Source organism: Bubalus bubalis, chromosome 8 (assembly GCF_019923935.1).
Source record: "Bubalus bubalis isolate 160015118507 breed Murrah chromosome 8, NDDB_SH_1, whole genome shotgun sequence".
Taxonomy (NCBI): Eukaryota; Metazoa; Chordata; class Mammalia; order Artiodactyla; family Bovidae; genus Bubalus; species Bubalus bubalis.
This window is the reverse complement of record NC_059164.1, coordinates 119,095,563-119,110,682: the sequence shown is the minus strand read 5'-3', so window position 1 is coordinate 119,110,682 and position 15,120 is coordinate 119,095,563. Positions and strand designations below refer to the sequence as shown.

The window sequence follows — 15,120 nt, the reverse complement described above, 5'->3', positions numbered from 1 at the left end:
CTTCTGCAAAGCTGATCACAGTGAACCGGTGCCAAGCATGTTCTCAATAATATCGTGGTGCGAGTTTGTTTCACAGGAGAATGATTTGCAGTATAATCATCTAACTGATAGGCTCTCTATTTGCAAAGTTTCAGAGCAGATCTGGCCCCACCTCTGGGTGCCACATGCGGGCTGGAGGGAGCTGCCTGAGGTGGGCTGCGGGCCTCGCTCACCCCTGTCTCCCCTGCAGCCTGCAGCGGCATCTGGGACAACATTACTTGCTGGCGCCCCGCAGATGTTGGCGAGACCGTCACGGTGCCCTGTCCAAAACTGTTCAGCAATTTTTACAGCAAACCAGGTACTGTTCCGCTGTGTCATTTTTTAACTTTTGGGGGGTTTTGGTCAGAGGGATCGACTTCTCCATGGAGGCACAAGAAGCAGGGCGTCGGTGTCCACGACCTGGTGGGTCAGGGAGCAGCTGTGCTGACCTGGCCTTAGAGCTTGGGAGGACAGAATGCCTGCTGCCAGGCCGTCCACCCACAGCACACGCGGAGGGCTCGGACGGGAGACCCTGAGCAGGAGCCTGGCACATGGGTGTCCAGTGCAGATGAGGGGCCGCGGGCACCAGGCAGGGGGAGAACAGGAACACCTGCCTCACCTGGGCACCCATGGCTCTCAGAGCATGTCCTCCAGGGTGTCCCTTGCTGGCCTGGGACGCACTCTCTCCCTCACAGGAAATGTCTCCCTTCCTGGACCGACTCTGGGTTCTCACCCCTGAACACCTGCAGGAGGCGCTCATGGGGCCAGGGGCTGCCTCTTCCTGGGGCTTGCTCTGCACACAGACCGTGAAAACCCGGATGTGTGAGAAATACACCTGTTTTTTATTTTTTTTAAAAGTTGTAGGTGGGAAATTGTGGGGGGGGGTGTGGATCTCTCCAGACATTGGCGCATGTTGTCATAGCAACCATGCCAGTGGGCCCTGGGGCTGCAGAAGGTCCCCCCAAGCAGGGCTAGGATGGGGGTGGGAACGGGCCGCAGGAGACTCTGCCTCTGGATGGGGAGCTGGGCTGCGTGTCGCTCCGAGGCAGGTCTTTGAAAGGAGCGGTGTCAAACCTCCAGGTGCAGGCGGGCCAGGTTCAGGGACTCTGAGATCTGTTCTCATGAATGGACGAAGGCCCTCAGGGGGTCTCCCCCTTCGGGGAAGGTGCTGCGCTCTGCATCCAGCAGCAAGAGGGCCCAGCCCTGCGTTCTGCCCGCTTCTCTCTAAAAGCCACGGGGCTGGTCCTTAGAGGGCTGCAGGGCTCTGACCTGCCCCTGACTCGAGCCTGAACGTGACTCGGGATGGGAGCTCTTGCCGGGGGCTGGTTCCTTGTGGAGCCCGCCACCATTCCAGCCTCGCCCCCAAGTCAGGACCCTCTGGAGCAGGGCCTGAGCCCAGCTGGCAGCGCTCAGGACCAGACGCTGTGACCATGGCCCCTACAGGACAGTCACGCTCAACCATGCACTGAGCAGCAAGGAAAAGCGTGGGAAAAGTGCTAGTCGCTCAGTCGTGTCTGAGTCCTTTAGAGCCTAAGGACTGTAGTGACCCCCAGGCTCCTCTGTCCATGGGATTCTCCAGGCAAGAATGCTGGAGCCGGCTGCCATGCCCTCTTCCGAGGGATCGTCCCCACCCAGGGACCGAACCTGTGTCTCTTGCACAGAAGGAGGACTCTTTTTCCTCTGAGCCATGAAGGGTGTGCAGTCAGATTTGGGGGGGCTGTGGTGGGGGCCTGTCACCACTGTGCTGAGACCCCCCCATGAACCGCAACTCAGGACGGCCAGAGTAGGGAGCGGCCTGGAGATAAGGGGGCCCCACAGCAGGGGGAGGTCCCACAGCGATTGACGCCCCCGGAGAGCAAGGTTCTCACAGACCCTGGTGCGGAGACCCTGTAACTGCGCGCCTGCTTCCCCCACTGCCTTGCCCACTGCCCCGCCCCTCACTCTCTGCCCCGCCGCATCACTACGGCCCATCCCCTCGCTGCCCCGCCCCCTCGCTCATGGCCCCGCCCCTCCAAGCCCCGCCCACTGCCCCACCCCTCGTGGTCCCGCCCTCCCCTCACCGCCCCGCCCCCTGGCCTTCCAGACCTCAGGGTACTGTCCCAAGGGCAGGTGGGCCGCAAGCGTGCTGTGCACTTGAGGAGTTGACTGCCCCGTCCTGAAAAGGGCCACTTGCTCTCGGCTGTGGAGCTTTGGGCCGGTGGGCCACCTTCGTTAAGCGTCAGGTTTCTTGTCCACAACAAGGGATCGTCGCAGGGCCTCCTCGTGAGACGTCAGGGTTGCATGAGTTACAAAGAGCCCCGAGCCCTGCTCCGCCATCGCTCTTCTCTGTTCCCGACTCCAGCCGGCAGGACAGGGTGATCGGGGTCGGGAGAGCAGGACACGGTGATCCGGGTCTGGCTGCAGACCCTTCTCACTTGACAGGATACACCCCGTTTACTTCCACTCTGCTCTGTGGCGATCCGAGCACACTGTTACCTCATCCCACGTGACCACCATCACGTGCCCGTGCTTTGTCAGGGAACCTGCTCCCTCCAGCCACCAAGGCCCCCTGAAATGCAGGACCACTGCCTGGGTTCCAGGGGTCAGGAGGCCCTGAGCAGCGGGTGCCCTGGTCCAGGCCCTGACCCTCACCGGCCCAAGGGAGAGAGAGGCCCCGAGGCACAGGTGCAGGCCATGGACATGCAGATCAAACCCGCGGCGTTCACTTTACAGGAAACATAAGCAAGAACTGCACCAGTGACGGGTGGTCAGAGACATTCCCGGATTTCATGGACGCGTGTGGCTTCAGCGACCCTGAGGATGAGAGTAAGGTAAGCGCCTTGCCCGCTGCTCCCGGTCTTGCTCACATCTCCTTCCACTTCCGGTCAAATCCAACTGGGCCCATATTTCAGCTCAGCTGCATGGGCTTAGGAATCGTGACGGTTCTGTAAGGTTGGGGTAGGGAGGCCTCACCAGCCTGCTGAGTCTGGAAGGTGACCCCAGAGTGGCGGTGCTTGCTGAGCCCAGCTGTAATGTGTGTCCTTTCTGCTGTGAGGGTTTCTTGTTCCATTGGAGATGTTGCCACAATACAGGCTCTCAAGAAGCTGTGAAGCGGTTTTCTTAGCCTTGAGCCAGCCGCAGGGACGGGACCAAGCTTGGAGCATCTTTGCAGACATAGAGCCAGTGTGCCTGGCTCAGTGCCTGCTGGTGATGCTCTCAGGCTGGGTCAAGACTTGGCCCAGGGCAGGCGAGGGGTGAGAAGAGCCCCCCTCTCCAGGAACGACCACGGCTCTGCTGAAGCCTGCCCCGGGCCTTCTGTAAACTCCCCGGCGCTGGCATGCTCACCCAGCCGTGGCCCGTGACGGGGGTTGTTTTGTTTACCACCAGAAACCAGCCCACTGTCTCCCCTTGGGCCCTGCCACTAAGGCCATGACCTTGTGTGGACAGGGATGAGCCTTAGGAGCCCCAGGTTGGGCCTGCTTCAGACGTGTGCTCCCTGCCAGCTTCGGGTGTTCAGTTCCGTCACTCAGTCATGTCCAACTTTCTGCGACCCCTTGGACTGCAGCACGCCAGGCCTCCCTGTCCATCACCAACTCCCTGAGTTTACTCAGACTCATGTCTATCAAGTCAGTGATGCCATCCAACCATCTCATCCTCTGTTGTCCCCTTCTCCTCCCACCTTCAATCTTTCCCAGCATCAGGGTCTTTTCAAGTAAGTCAGTTCTTCACATCAGGTGGCCAAAGTTGGAGTTTCAGCTTCAGCACCAGTCCTTCCAATGAACACCCAGGACTGATCTCCTTTAGGATGGACTGGTTGGATCTCCTTGCAGTCCAAGGGACTCTCAAGAGTCTTCTCCAATACCACAGTTCAAAAGCATCAATTCTTCTGTGCTCAGCTTTCTTTATAGTCCAACTCTCACATCCATACATGACTACTGGAAAAAGCATAGCCTTGACTAGATGGACCTTTGTAGGTAATGTCTGTGCTTTTTAATATACTATCCAGGTTGGTCATAGCTTTTCTTCCAAGGAGCAAGCATCTTTTAATTTCATGGCTGCAGTCACCATCTACAGTGATTTTGGAGCCCAGAAAAATAAAGTCTGTCACTGTTTTCATTGTTTCCCCATCTGTTTGCCATGAAGTGATGGGACCAGAGGCCATGATCTTAGTTTTTTGAATGTTGAATTTTAAGCCAGCTTTTTCACCCTCCTCCTTCACTTTCATCAAGAGGCTCTTTAGTTCTTCTTCACTTTCTGCCATAAGGGTGGTGTCATCTGCATATCTGAGGTTATTGATATTTCTCCTGGCAATCTTGATTCCAGCCTATGGTTCCTCCAGCCCAGCGTTTCTCATGATGTACTCTGCATATAAGTTAAATAAGCAGGGTGACAATATACAGCCTTGACGTACTCCTTTTCCTATTTGGAATCAATCTGTTGTTCCATGTCCAGTTCTAACTGTTGCCTCCTGACATGCATACAGATTTCTCAGGAGGCAGGTCAGGTGCTGTGGTATTCCCACCTCCTTCAGAATTTTCGACAGTTTGTTGTGATCCACACAGTCCACGCATTGGGTGTGGGGCTCATTTAAAGAGCCTGGGGGCTGCCTGCCACCCAAGCAGGAGCCCAGAGAACCTTGGCAGAAGCCTGTCTGTGGGCTGAGGCCCCCCTCCTGCCAGCCCCCCATGTCAGTCCTCAGGTGAGACCCGCGGGAACATTGCTGCCCGTCATTTTCCTGGATGACCGAGGGGCTTCCTTTGCTCTCTTCACCAAGGTCTGTAATTTAAAGCCAGTTCCTCTCCTGTAGGATCAGGAAACCCTGGAGAAAAAGCACCTTTTTTGCGTGTACCCCTCTAACTGGAAGGTCAGCCTGGTGAGCCGTGACTGGCGGTCAGGGAGGGTGACCGAGGTGAGGTGCAGCTGGGCATCCGTGCTGTGTGCGCCTCACTGACAGGTGTGAGGTTCTCCTGCGTGCGCCGGGCGTGGGGGCTCACAACCCCTCACATCCGCCTTGGGGAAGATCTGAGCCTACTCCTCCAACCACTGCAGGTGTGTGCTCGTCAGCTGCTGGGCCACCCCGCACCTCATTTACCAGGTGACAGCCTACTTTATAGATGGAGAAACTGAGGTTTGGAGAAACAATGTGGCATAGCCAGGGACCCTGCCATTCTGATGAGAGTCAGTCTGTCTGACCCTCCTCGGGGGCAGTTCCCGAGCCCCTGCTCCCCACACAAGGGCAGCTGCCCAGATGCACTGGGACCCACCTGGGCAGCCAGGCCAGGGCTGCTGACCCATCCACAGACCCACCTGGACCTGCGCCCTGGGGTGCTCTTCAGGGACCCCGCAGAGAAGGGGCGGCCGGGAGGCCCCCATGGCTGCAGCACAAAGGTGGGGCCCCAGTGCTGAGCCTGCAGCTTGGGTGGGGTTCACCGCCTCCACTGTCAGCCCCGCCACCCAGGACAGGCTGGGTGCCATGGCCTGTGGGCTCACTGGAGGCCGGGCCCCCCAGGCGGGTCAGAGACCACCGAGGGAACTCGGGGCCAACCATCTCTTCACGGGCCTGTGAGCCATCTCAGGTTCCGGACTCGCCCCAGACTGCTGTTCTATGATGTAACGTGTCCAAACCGGGAGCCGTCCTGTCGGTGTTCTACGAGGGAGCCTTAAATTGCGTAGCATTGACCCCAGTTTGAGGACCGTCCCTGTAGAGACGAGTGTCCCAGCCCTGTTCTGACCAGGAGCGAGGACAGCCCCACGGTGGCCCGGCCCCTGCCACCTCACACGTGCTCCCAGACGGGCCAGGGCTGCAGCAGGAGAGCGCCCGGCCTCCTGAGCGTGGAGGGCGGGTGGAGCTCCAACACCCACCTACCATTGCCCACAGCTCCTGCCCGCCGCCGCAGCCAGCCCAGCATGTGGACCTCCCAGGCCTCGGGACCCCATGGGGGGAAGCAGAGTGTCCAAGGCTCCCCCTTGCTCACAGCCTGTGCTCACGTCACACATGAATGTTCCGGGAGCCCCGGCATTCCCCTCTGTCTTCAGGCAACAAAGCACTGACACGGCCGTAAAGGACACCCTGTGGGAACCGCGTCGGCTCAGACCCATCGAGGATGGAGCACCTGTGACTTCCCAAAGCTTTTCTATCCAGCGTGAAAAGCTATTTTTGTTCTCAGTTAAACATTTCAGAGACTCTGCAAGTATCATGAGTGCATATTCCCTACTAATGGATTAGAAACTCAAAATATTTTAATATGAGAAAGTGAAGGAAATAATGGCACAAAGCCAGGATGAGTAACTCTCTGCCTGGTTGCAGCTCCCACGCTCGCATGCTTTGCATGCTTGGTTGTTTAGAGAGTTCATGAGGAGGAGAGCCTCAAGGCATGGGGCTGCCCGAGCAAGGCCAGGACAGGCCCTCCCGGGTGGGGAGCGAGAGCCTCAGCCCACCGACCCTCTGTGGGCTCCTGCTAACGCGTCTCCCCGCGTCTCATCAGCCCGTCTCACCCCCCAGTTCTACAGTTGTAATTGGGTTTCCTGCTGTCACGCAGCCAAACTCCACCCTGGGTGCCATGCGTGCAACCTTTGTTGGTTTCAAAGTTATTTAAATTCAAGGGGAAAACAGTCTCCACATAAGCCACATATGGTGAGGGAATCAGGAGGTAAAGTAACGGGGAGCGGGAGCCCTGAAAAGGAGACACGGGCTTGAAGACCCCAGAGAACCCCTTGGATGACAGCCGGAGCCGTGACTGTGAAGCTGCGAGGGGATGGGGGGCACTCAGTGGTCTAAGCCTGCGTTCCTGGTGCCGTGAAACCCTGACCCAGCCCTGCTCATCTTGGAACACCCTCTCACTGCACCCCAGCTTCCACAGACAAGGTCTCCCCTGTCTGTGTTCCTCTCCCAGCAAAAGTCACCTCCAGCCTGGCCTGCGTATCTTCATCTTAACTTCTTCTCTTTTAACCCTTGGATAAAGGGCTTAATACCACTAAGAAGGTTTAAGGAAGCCCCACCCTTATCATGGGAGCCCAGGGTTTCTCTGAGAGCTGAAGGTCTCTGGAGCCAAGGAGCTCATCCTGCACCATAGCCTCGGCCTCAGGAGGGACAGCCAGGACTGGGCACTCCACCCCATGTCATCTGCCTGCCCACCCGCCCCCCCCCCAGCCCCCAACCAGTCCTGCCCCAGACCCAGGGGCTCTCTTGGCCCAGGGGCTCCCCCGCAGCACATCAGGCAGACCCTGTCCTCCTGACTTCCCTCCTCCACCGAAGGCCATCTGGAGGCTCCTGGTCAGAGTGTCCTGGCCAGCCTCCCTGCCTCCGGTTCCCACCTCCTGCCCAGTGTCCCACCCGAGAGCTGGCAAAACATCCAGCAGCTTGTAGTCAGAGGCCATGATGAGTCTCTGCGGGTCCATGAGGTCTCCTTTCCCCTGTTATCGAGAGCCGCCCAGGTGAAGAGCCCCAGGGCTGTACCCCGCTCGGCCACCAGGCGTGACTCAGTCACTGCATGTGGCTCCACGCCTGGCCCACGGCCCCTCCCAAGGACAGCAGTCTCAGAGACAGGCTGGCGTCCTGTGCTGAGTGGACACGCCAGGGCAGGCACTCCATACATCTCCCACATTATATATTTGCTAACATAGGTCTTAAATAAAGAGCACTTCTGCTAAATTTAGCCAAGAGAGCTGTTTGGCATTTCAACCTTCCCATGCTTCAAGCAGACACATTTCTTCCATGTTATGCCATATTCCTAAAAATATTTCTGCGGCCTCCTCTCAGCTTTCAGACCACTGCAGCAACTCTCACTCTGACCGCTAGTGCCGCCTCCCCCAGGGTCCCCGTCCCCAGCGTGCGGTCCTTCCGCGTCAGATGCCTTCCATCTCTCACTCCTAGGCCCTGCAGGACCACGATGTCCCTGTGTCGGGGTGGGGTGAGGGGCTCGGCAGGGATGGCCTGCAGGGGGCGGAGGCCAGGATTGGAGCCCTGAAGGTGCAGGGGGGCCCACACTCAGCTCTGTTATGGTGGCCAATCCCATTCTGCCTCCAAATAAGCAAGCACCAAAGGTGGCCGGTCCCGTTCTGCCTCCAAACAAGCACCAAGGATGGTGTCTTTGCTTCACTTTGCATCAAGTGGCGGGAGGAAGCTTCCCAGGGTTTTTTTCAGGGCACCGGAGGGCACGCTCAGTGCATGGACTGCTCATCAGATAACGGGGTGGCACTGCGTCTGGGAGGTGAGGCAGGCGGGGGTGGGCTCAGGATGGGGAGCCCTTCCAGCAGGGCTGGGTGCCCATCAGCCCCAGCCGTACCCACCAGGCCCTCAGGAAGGGAGGCGCTGCTCCAGGGTAGGATGGGGGCAACCAGGATATTTGCTGGGTAATCCTGCTGTTTCTCCACGTGACATACAGATTTCAGGACTGAAAGTCTGTAGTCCAAAGAGATAATTGAAGAAAATATGGAAATTAGCAATGTTTGTTTTACTGGGTATTTGCGGTCTGTTACATACCTAGAAAGAGAGGACAGGCTTTCGGAGAAGCTCCCCTCCTCACTGTTAGGGTGCTACCACCCGCCACTGGGGTGGGATGTGGGCATTTCAGGAGCTGGACAAGGGCAGCAAGAGACTGCACGCCCGGAAACATGTGGATGAAGGATCGGAAACAGTGAAGCTGCATGTTCCCTTTAGTGGTTCGGTTATATTTTCTACTTCTTCAAAACTCAGCAAATACGTTACTTCTATATTCAAATAGTTTTAAGACCCCTCAGAACAAATTTCTGCTGTTTGACAAATCATCTCTCAGTGACATTTGCCTCCACCCAGACTCTGTCAGGACAATGGGGAGACTCAACTGTCAAATTTCCTGCTGTTGAGCATTTCCTGAGGCCTGTTTGGAGGTGACTTTCTTACAGGAGTGGTTCAGGGAACCCGGCTGGCTGGTTGTCCTGCAGCCTCTGAGGCCTGGGTGGGGAGCGGCAGACCCCTGGCCACACACACACACACTGCCTCAGGAGTGAGCAGCCCTGCTGTAAGCCCAGCACCGCACGTCTTTGCGAAGCTGCTCCCTGACTGCTGTCTGTGTCCCCTGCCCAGGGTGCGTCCCTCCGAGGAGCCAGGGCGGCTCTGGTGGAGTGACCCAGCCTCTCCCGCCCCAGCCGTTCTCTGTCCTTCCCTCATCGTGCTAGAGGCCTCGCCCCTCAGCCCGGCTCCCTGTGGGCTTTGCCTGGTGTCTCTAGGGTCAGGTCCAGGTTCCCCACTGAGCGTGAGGATGCTTGGTGACAAAGCACAGGCTCCCGACCTCTCTCTCTGTCGCCTTTTCTTTATCATAAACCCTGTGCTCGAAATAGGTGTCAGTAGGAGAAAACATTCAAAAATATCTACCACTTTTTTTTTTATCGTCAGAAATGTCACATTTGGGTTTTAAAAGAAAATCCATTCTCCTCTAACCAGTCCATACCAACAAAGGAGTGGTCCCTGCGGTGACTGAAGACAGGGAGCTGGGCCACAATCTTGACAGCTGTGCAGACAGGGACCCCAGGACCCCAGGACCCCCGCCTCTGGAGGGTCGCGGGACACCAGGACCCTTGTCTCTGGAGTGCCATGGGGCCCCCAGCACCCCAGGACCCCAGGACCTCAGGGCCCCCGCCTCTGGAGGGTTGCCCCCTGACCCATGGCCAGGCTGCCCGCCGCTCAGGGTTGCAGTCTCCACGGGGAGCCTGCCTGTGCTGAGGGGGCATTAGTCGTGGGGACTGTCTGGACCCCCGTCTCCTTCTTGAAGCCTCTGCTCATCCTCGGGAGGACAGTGACCTCGGGGGCGACGTGAATGATGTCCCCAGGTGACCCTGACTTGCCGGGACAGGGGCCTGGTCGTTTCCTCCCAGGACAGTGCTGTCAGGACGCCCAGCTGGGCTCAGGTCCAGTTCCTCAGAGGCCCCGAGGGCTGCAGCAGAGACCAGAGGGGCCCAGCACAAAGCCAGGGACCTGCGTCTCCCCTTTGGGTCCGCGGCACCTCTGAGCCCCCCAGGCGGGAGGAGGAGCTGCGGTCAGCAGGAGCGCGCCGGCCAGTCCCCCCCGACACGATGCTGGTGGTTGTGCGGGAGGCGGGACCACTCTGCCCGTGGGGAGGCAGTGGGTGTGATTCCAGGTGCTCCGTGAAGCAGAGTGAGCACAAACGGAGCCTGACCCAGGAGGCCTAGGGGAGCTGGATTAACAACCTCGAGGATCTCTTTCCTCATAAAAATGGTCTTTATTATAAAATCAAACCAAGCGCCATAAATCACGTCTCGGGCTTTTACTGAGAGTGTTTACAGCTCTCACATGGATTGGCTCATTGAATCCCCCAACAAGCCCATGAGGGAGAGCTCTGCCTTTAAGCACCGCTTCACAGCGCAGGGATGCTCACCCTCGGGGTCCCCGGTGAGTGCAGAGTCCGTACGCGCTTGCTCGCCACCGAGTCTGCAGGCTCCTGGGGCCTCTGTCCGCCTGGACGCCTTGACCTGTGCTTTCTGGGAGCATCTTCTCATTTGCCTGTTTGCCACCTGGATCCGTTCTTTCTAGAGGCAGCTGTTAAGGTCTTCGGCCCATTTTTAATTGGGTTGTTTGTTTTCTCATTGTTGAGTATTAAGAGTTCTTTATATGTCTTGAATAACAATGCTTATCAGATGTCTTTTGCAAATATTTTCTCCCTGTCTGTGGCCCGTCTTCTCATTCTCTGAAATTCTTTCACAGGGTAAAATTTTTTAATTTTATTGAAGTCCGGCTTATCAATGATTTGTTTCATGAAGGGTGCCTTCGGCACTGTATTTTTTCTAATTTATTTTTTTATTGAAGGATAATTGCTTTACAGAATTTTGTTGTTTTCTGTCAAACCTCAACATGAATCAGCCATAGGTATACATACAGGCATTGTATTTTAAAAAGCATCACAACCCAAGGGAATCTGGGTTTTCTCCTATGTTATTTTCTAGGAGTTATAGTTTTGCAGTTTACCTTTACATCTATAGGAGCTTCCCTGATAGCTCAGATGCTAAAGAATCTGTCTGCAATGCAGGAGACCTGGGTTTGATTCCCGGGTCAGGAAGATCCCCTGGAGGAAATGGCAACCCTCGCCAGTATTCTTTCCTGGAGAATCCATGGACAGAGGATCCTGGCAGGCTATGGCCCATGGGGTCACAAAGAGTTAGATAGGACTGCGCGCCTTCCTGCTTTCTTTATGGCTATAGCCCATTTTGAGTTAATTTTTGTGAGAGTATAAAGGTGTGCCTAGGTTCATTCTTTTGCATGTGGATGTCCAGTTGTCCCAGCAATGTTTGTTGGAAAGACTGCCTTTGCCCCAGCATGCTGCCTTTAGTTTTTGTCAAAGACCAGTGACCATCACGCGGACTGGACTCTGCTCGCTGACATCCTTCTCTGTCCTTTCCACCGCACCAGTGTCTGATTCCTGCAGCTTAACGGGCAGCTTCACAGTTCTGTTCAGGGAACCCCCAGCTCCTGCCGCTGCCTGGTCTCCCCCAGTCTTGGGACAGCCGTTTGTCCTGTGTCCTCCCTTCTCTTGTGGACCCAAGGAGAGCCGTTGATTTCCAGTGTGTTCAGAGTTCTGCTCTTTGTTTGAATAGAGTGGTGACGTCCACATCCTTATCTGCAGAACTGACCGATTCCTCTTAAAGGAAAAAGCTGAAACAGTTGGGTAACTTGCCCTCAGGGAGGGGCCTCTGGAGGGAGAAGACACTAGGGTCTGACTGGAGTCTCAACCCTGCACCTCAGTGGCCCCACGTTTTACAACTGTTCCCTGGACTCAGGTCCCACCTGAGTAAGAGAAGTGTGGCAAGAACACGTCTGCTCCTTCACAGGCCGTTGGAAGAAGAGAATGAATTAACTTCTGTGCTACATTCTGTAAATTGCAAAGCACCATCATGATTAGGTTATAGTTAGAATCTTCTAATCAGAATGGGTGGGTCTTAAAAGATATTTGCCAACAATCTTCAGGAAGAAAAACTCAACGGTAAGATTGTTACCAGCGTGACAGTGAGCCTCACAGCGAATCCTGAGCTAGAACTGAGCCTGGACCACAGGCCCTAAAGACGGGCGGGGCTGTGTTTTTGGCAGCCTCTAAAATGAAGAAGCCCCCAGCTTCCATCTCTGAGGTGAGAACAGGAACCTCCTTGCATGGGAGACAGAGGCTACCTCCTGGCCCTGCTGCTGGTCCACAGGCTCCAAAATCCTGCCCCACACCAAAGCCACCACGAGTAAAGGCCCGGGCTGGCCAGCCCACTCTGCGTCCTGCCGTGGGCGGCACACACTGCCCACTGCCCCTCACCTGCCGCCCCACAGGACGGCGTGTGTGGGTCCCTGCAGTGCCTTCTCAAAGGGGCTGGAGACCCAGCAGGACCGGCGTGTTCGGAGCAGCTGCCAAGCGGAGTGAGTGTCGTGCACTACTCATGCCTCTGCATGGAGCCCGGACGGCCCCAGCCCCATCCAGAAACATCCCGGCGTCCCCAGCACCCCACGCCCCCCACCTCAAGCCCCCCACCCACCCTTGCCACCTGCCAGCCACGAGGAGTCCCTGCTCCTCTGGCCCCTGCTGTGCCTTGGCCGCTCGGTCTGAGTTTGCAGCTAGAAGCGCAGGTCAGTGCCTACTCGTCCATTTTTCAGGGTTTGTGTTAGTCTTGTTCACCCAACAGGACATTGTATGTCCTACGTTCCCCAGAGACAGGGGTTGTGCCTTCTAATCAAGTGGCTCCCGTCCCAGACAGACACTGCATATCAACGGTGGTTTCCTTTGCATTCCCAGGGCCCCAGGTACGCAGGTTAATCATTACCAAAAGGTCTGGGGAAATGAATTAGCTTTTGTGTTACAAAGGTACTGAAGCATGGGGCTTCCGCAGGTTCAAAAGAGAACATGGCAGGGTGTTTGTGCCTCAGCTGCGGGGTGAGGCGATGGGCCAGGCCAGGCTGTAATCAGAAGTTTCCCCAATCAAGTCTCTGGTCCAGCCAAGGGGCTTTCAACTGCTGATTGACATCCACAGTTAGAAATGCATTTCACACTGTGAGCCAACACAAACACTCCACAAAGCCACATTTTCCGTGCTGCCTTCTTTTAAGTGTTGGTTGTCACCTTCGGAATTGATTGCATAACCCACGACTGGGTTATAAATAGGGTGGCTGTATAAAATATTGGCCAAACCTGGGCTCTCAGGAGAGAACGGGAGCTATTAATAGTCCCGGGGACAGCAGATGCGCAGCAGGCCTGGCGGGTCGAGCGGAGGCTCCGTCGCACAGTTAGGGCTCTGCGTCTGCACACACAGGCCAGGCCACGGGGCACGTTGGGGAGGGCTCTGCCGGCAGCTCCGGGCGGTGGATGCGCGTGGACGGCTGGGTCTGCAGGGGACTCACTCGCCACCTGGCCCCACACACTTGGGGGGCGGGAGGCCGCCCCGGGTGACAGCGGGGAATGGGGCGGCATCTCCTCCCAGCAGGGCCTCAATGGCCCAGCGTGCAGGGTCTCATCCCCGCTGCCCACTGCAGCCTGCCCCGCTGAGGCCCCAAAGCTTCGAGAAGGGCAAGCTCCCTGGCGTGTTTCCCCCGCTGCCTGATCATGCGATGACGGTGACATGCTGTAGAGCGTTTTCCCAAGTAAATTGAAGTCTCACACTCGTGCCTGTGACCCGTGACCATTGGAGCATCTCCCCTGGTCGAGTCGTGCAGAGACGTGTGTACTGCTCATGCTGAGGCCCTGAAAACGTGGCCCCCACCTGCCCTTGGGTGTCCCGCTGGGGGGGCACCTCGGCCGCACTGGGACTGACCTTTCTGTTCCCTGATAGTCATCTTTGCAGCTTCAGCCCCTCAAGATCAGGTGCCCCCAGCAAAGTTCTCCCCACTCTCCACTCCCAGGAATCATCCTGTAGGCCTCAAGCTTATCGAATCTGAGGGCTCTCTGGGAAAAGAAGAATACAGCATTGGATATGAATGGGTTGCGTTGAGGCCTCCCTTCCTACTGTCTGCACACTCCGAGACGCTCCAGTGGAGGGACCGGGACCCTGACTCGGGAGGGGCCCTGGCTCTGACCCAGCAGGGACCCGCCTGCCCTCCTGGGCTTCCTGGGCTGAGTCACGTCACTGGCGGAGACACAGGGGTCCCCGGCCCCTGGCGCCCGCTCTGTGCCAGGTGAGGTCACTTTGTTCCAGGGCGGTACTGGCAGCCAGAACTCAGGCCTTCCCTTGTTTCAGAAGCACGTGCACTCCATCCATTCAGCAGAGGGAAAACAAAGCGGAGCAGCCGCTTGACCGAGGGCTGTGGCTGAATTAGCTGCCTGACTGGGTTTTTAGGTTTGCGCCCTTGTTTCGGGACGACAGGGTTTTAATGGTTCAGGGTAAAGTGGCCTCTGACTCACATGCTGATGGACAGCAGTCCTGCCTCCCTCAGGCCCAAGGGGCCCCGTGCTGGACACGGTCAGCAGCAGAACCACAGCCAGGCCAGCCTGACCCCCTCACCGGTCCTCCAAGAGATGCCCTGAGACTGTGAGCTACGTCTGCCCACAGAGGGGAACAGAGCGGTCACTTCACAGGACGGCTCAGGCCACGGCTCTTGTGTGCAAGGCTCATCTGCTGTTTTTAATGAGTTTTCTCTGTTCACCCCAATGTTCACTCCAATACCCCTTGGAGAAGCCTCAGAGAAAGCCCCAGAGGTCACCTTCCTCCCTAAGATGCCCCGGTCAAGATTAGGGGATGTGATGTCAAGTCTGAAACTCAATTGCATAAACTTATGCATAAAATTGCATAAACACTGTTGCAGGTCACACGTAAAGATTTTCTGCTAGGCGACAGTGAAAAGCTTACTGGGACTACAGGGAAAACAGCAAAACCTGCAGCAGATGCCCTCCGTGGCTTTTTGCCCATGACACCACAGGGGTCCAAACATGTGCAGTGCACAGGTTAGGGTGATACACAATTCTGAACACTTGAAAGGGTCTGCAAAGGCCGTGTGTGCAGACAGAAGCTGGCAGAGACTATCAGGCTCATCAACAGTGTAGCCAGACATGGCCTGTCTGACTCCAAACCCCATGTAATCAAACATCAGCTAAGTAGTGTATTCTCTGAGCTGACTTTTCACAGACCACAAGCTTAGTGGATGCCCAAAGGGTTACAAAGAAAAGA

At 56.8% G+C, this 15,120-nt stretch overlaps 1 protein-coding gene across 1 annotated transcript in view; it reads left to right on the top strand.

The window, feature by feature from the left end:
- VIPR2 (vasoactive intestinal peptide receptor 2) overlaps window positions 1-15,120 on the top strand; it is a gene marked incomplete in the record, with an annotated part of 50,682 nt that overhangs the window by 21,389 nt on the left and 14,173 nt on the right. Inside the window, 2 exon segments of the mRNA XM_045166512.1 lie at window positions 230-337; window positions 2,731-2,828. Coding sequence (XP_045022447.1) covers window positions 230-337; window positions 2,731-2,828 — 206 coding nt within the window.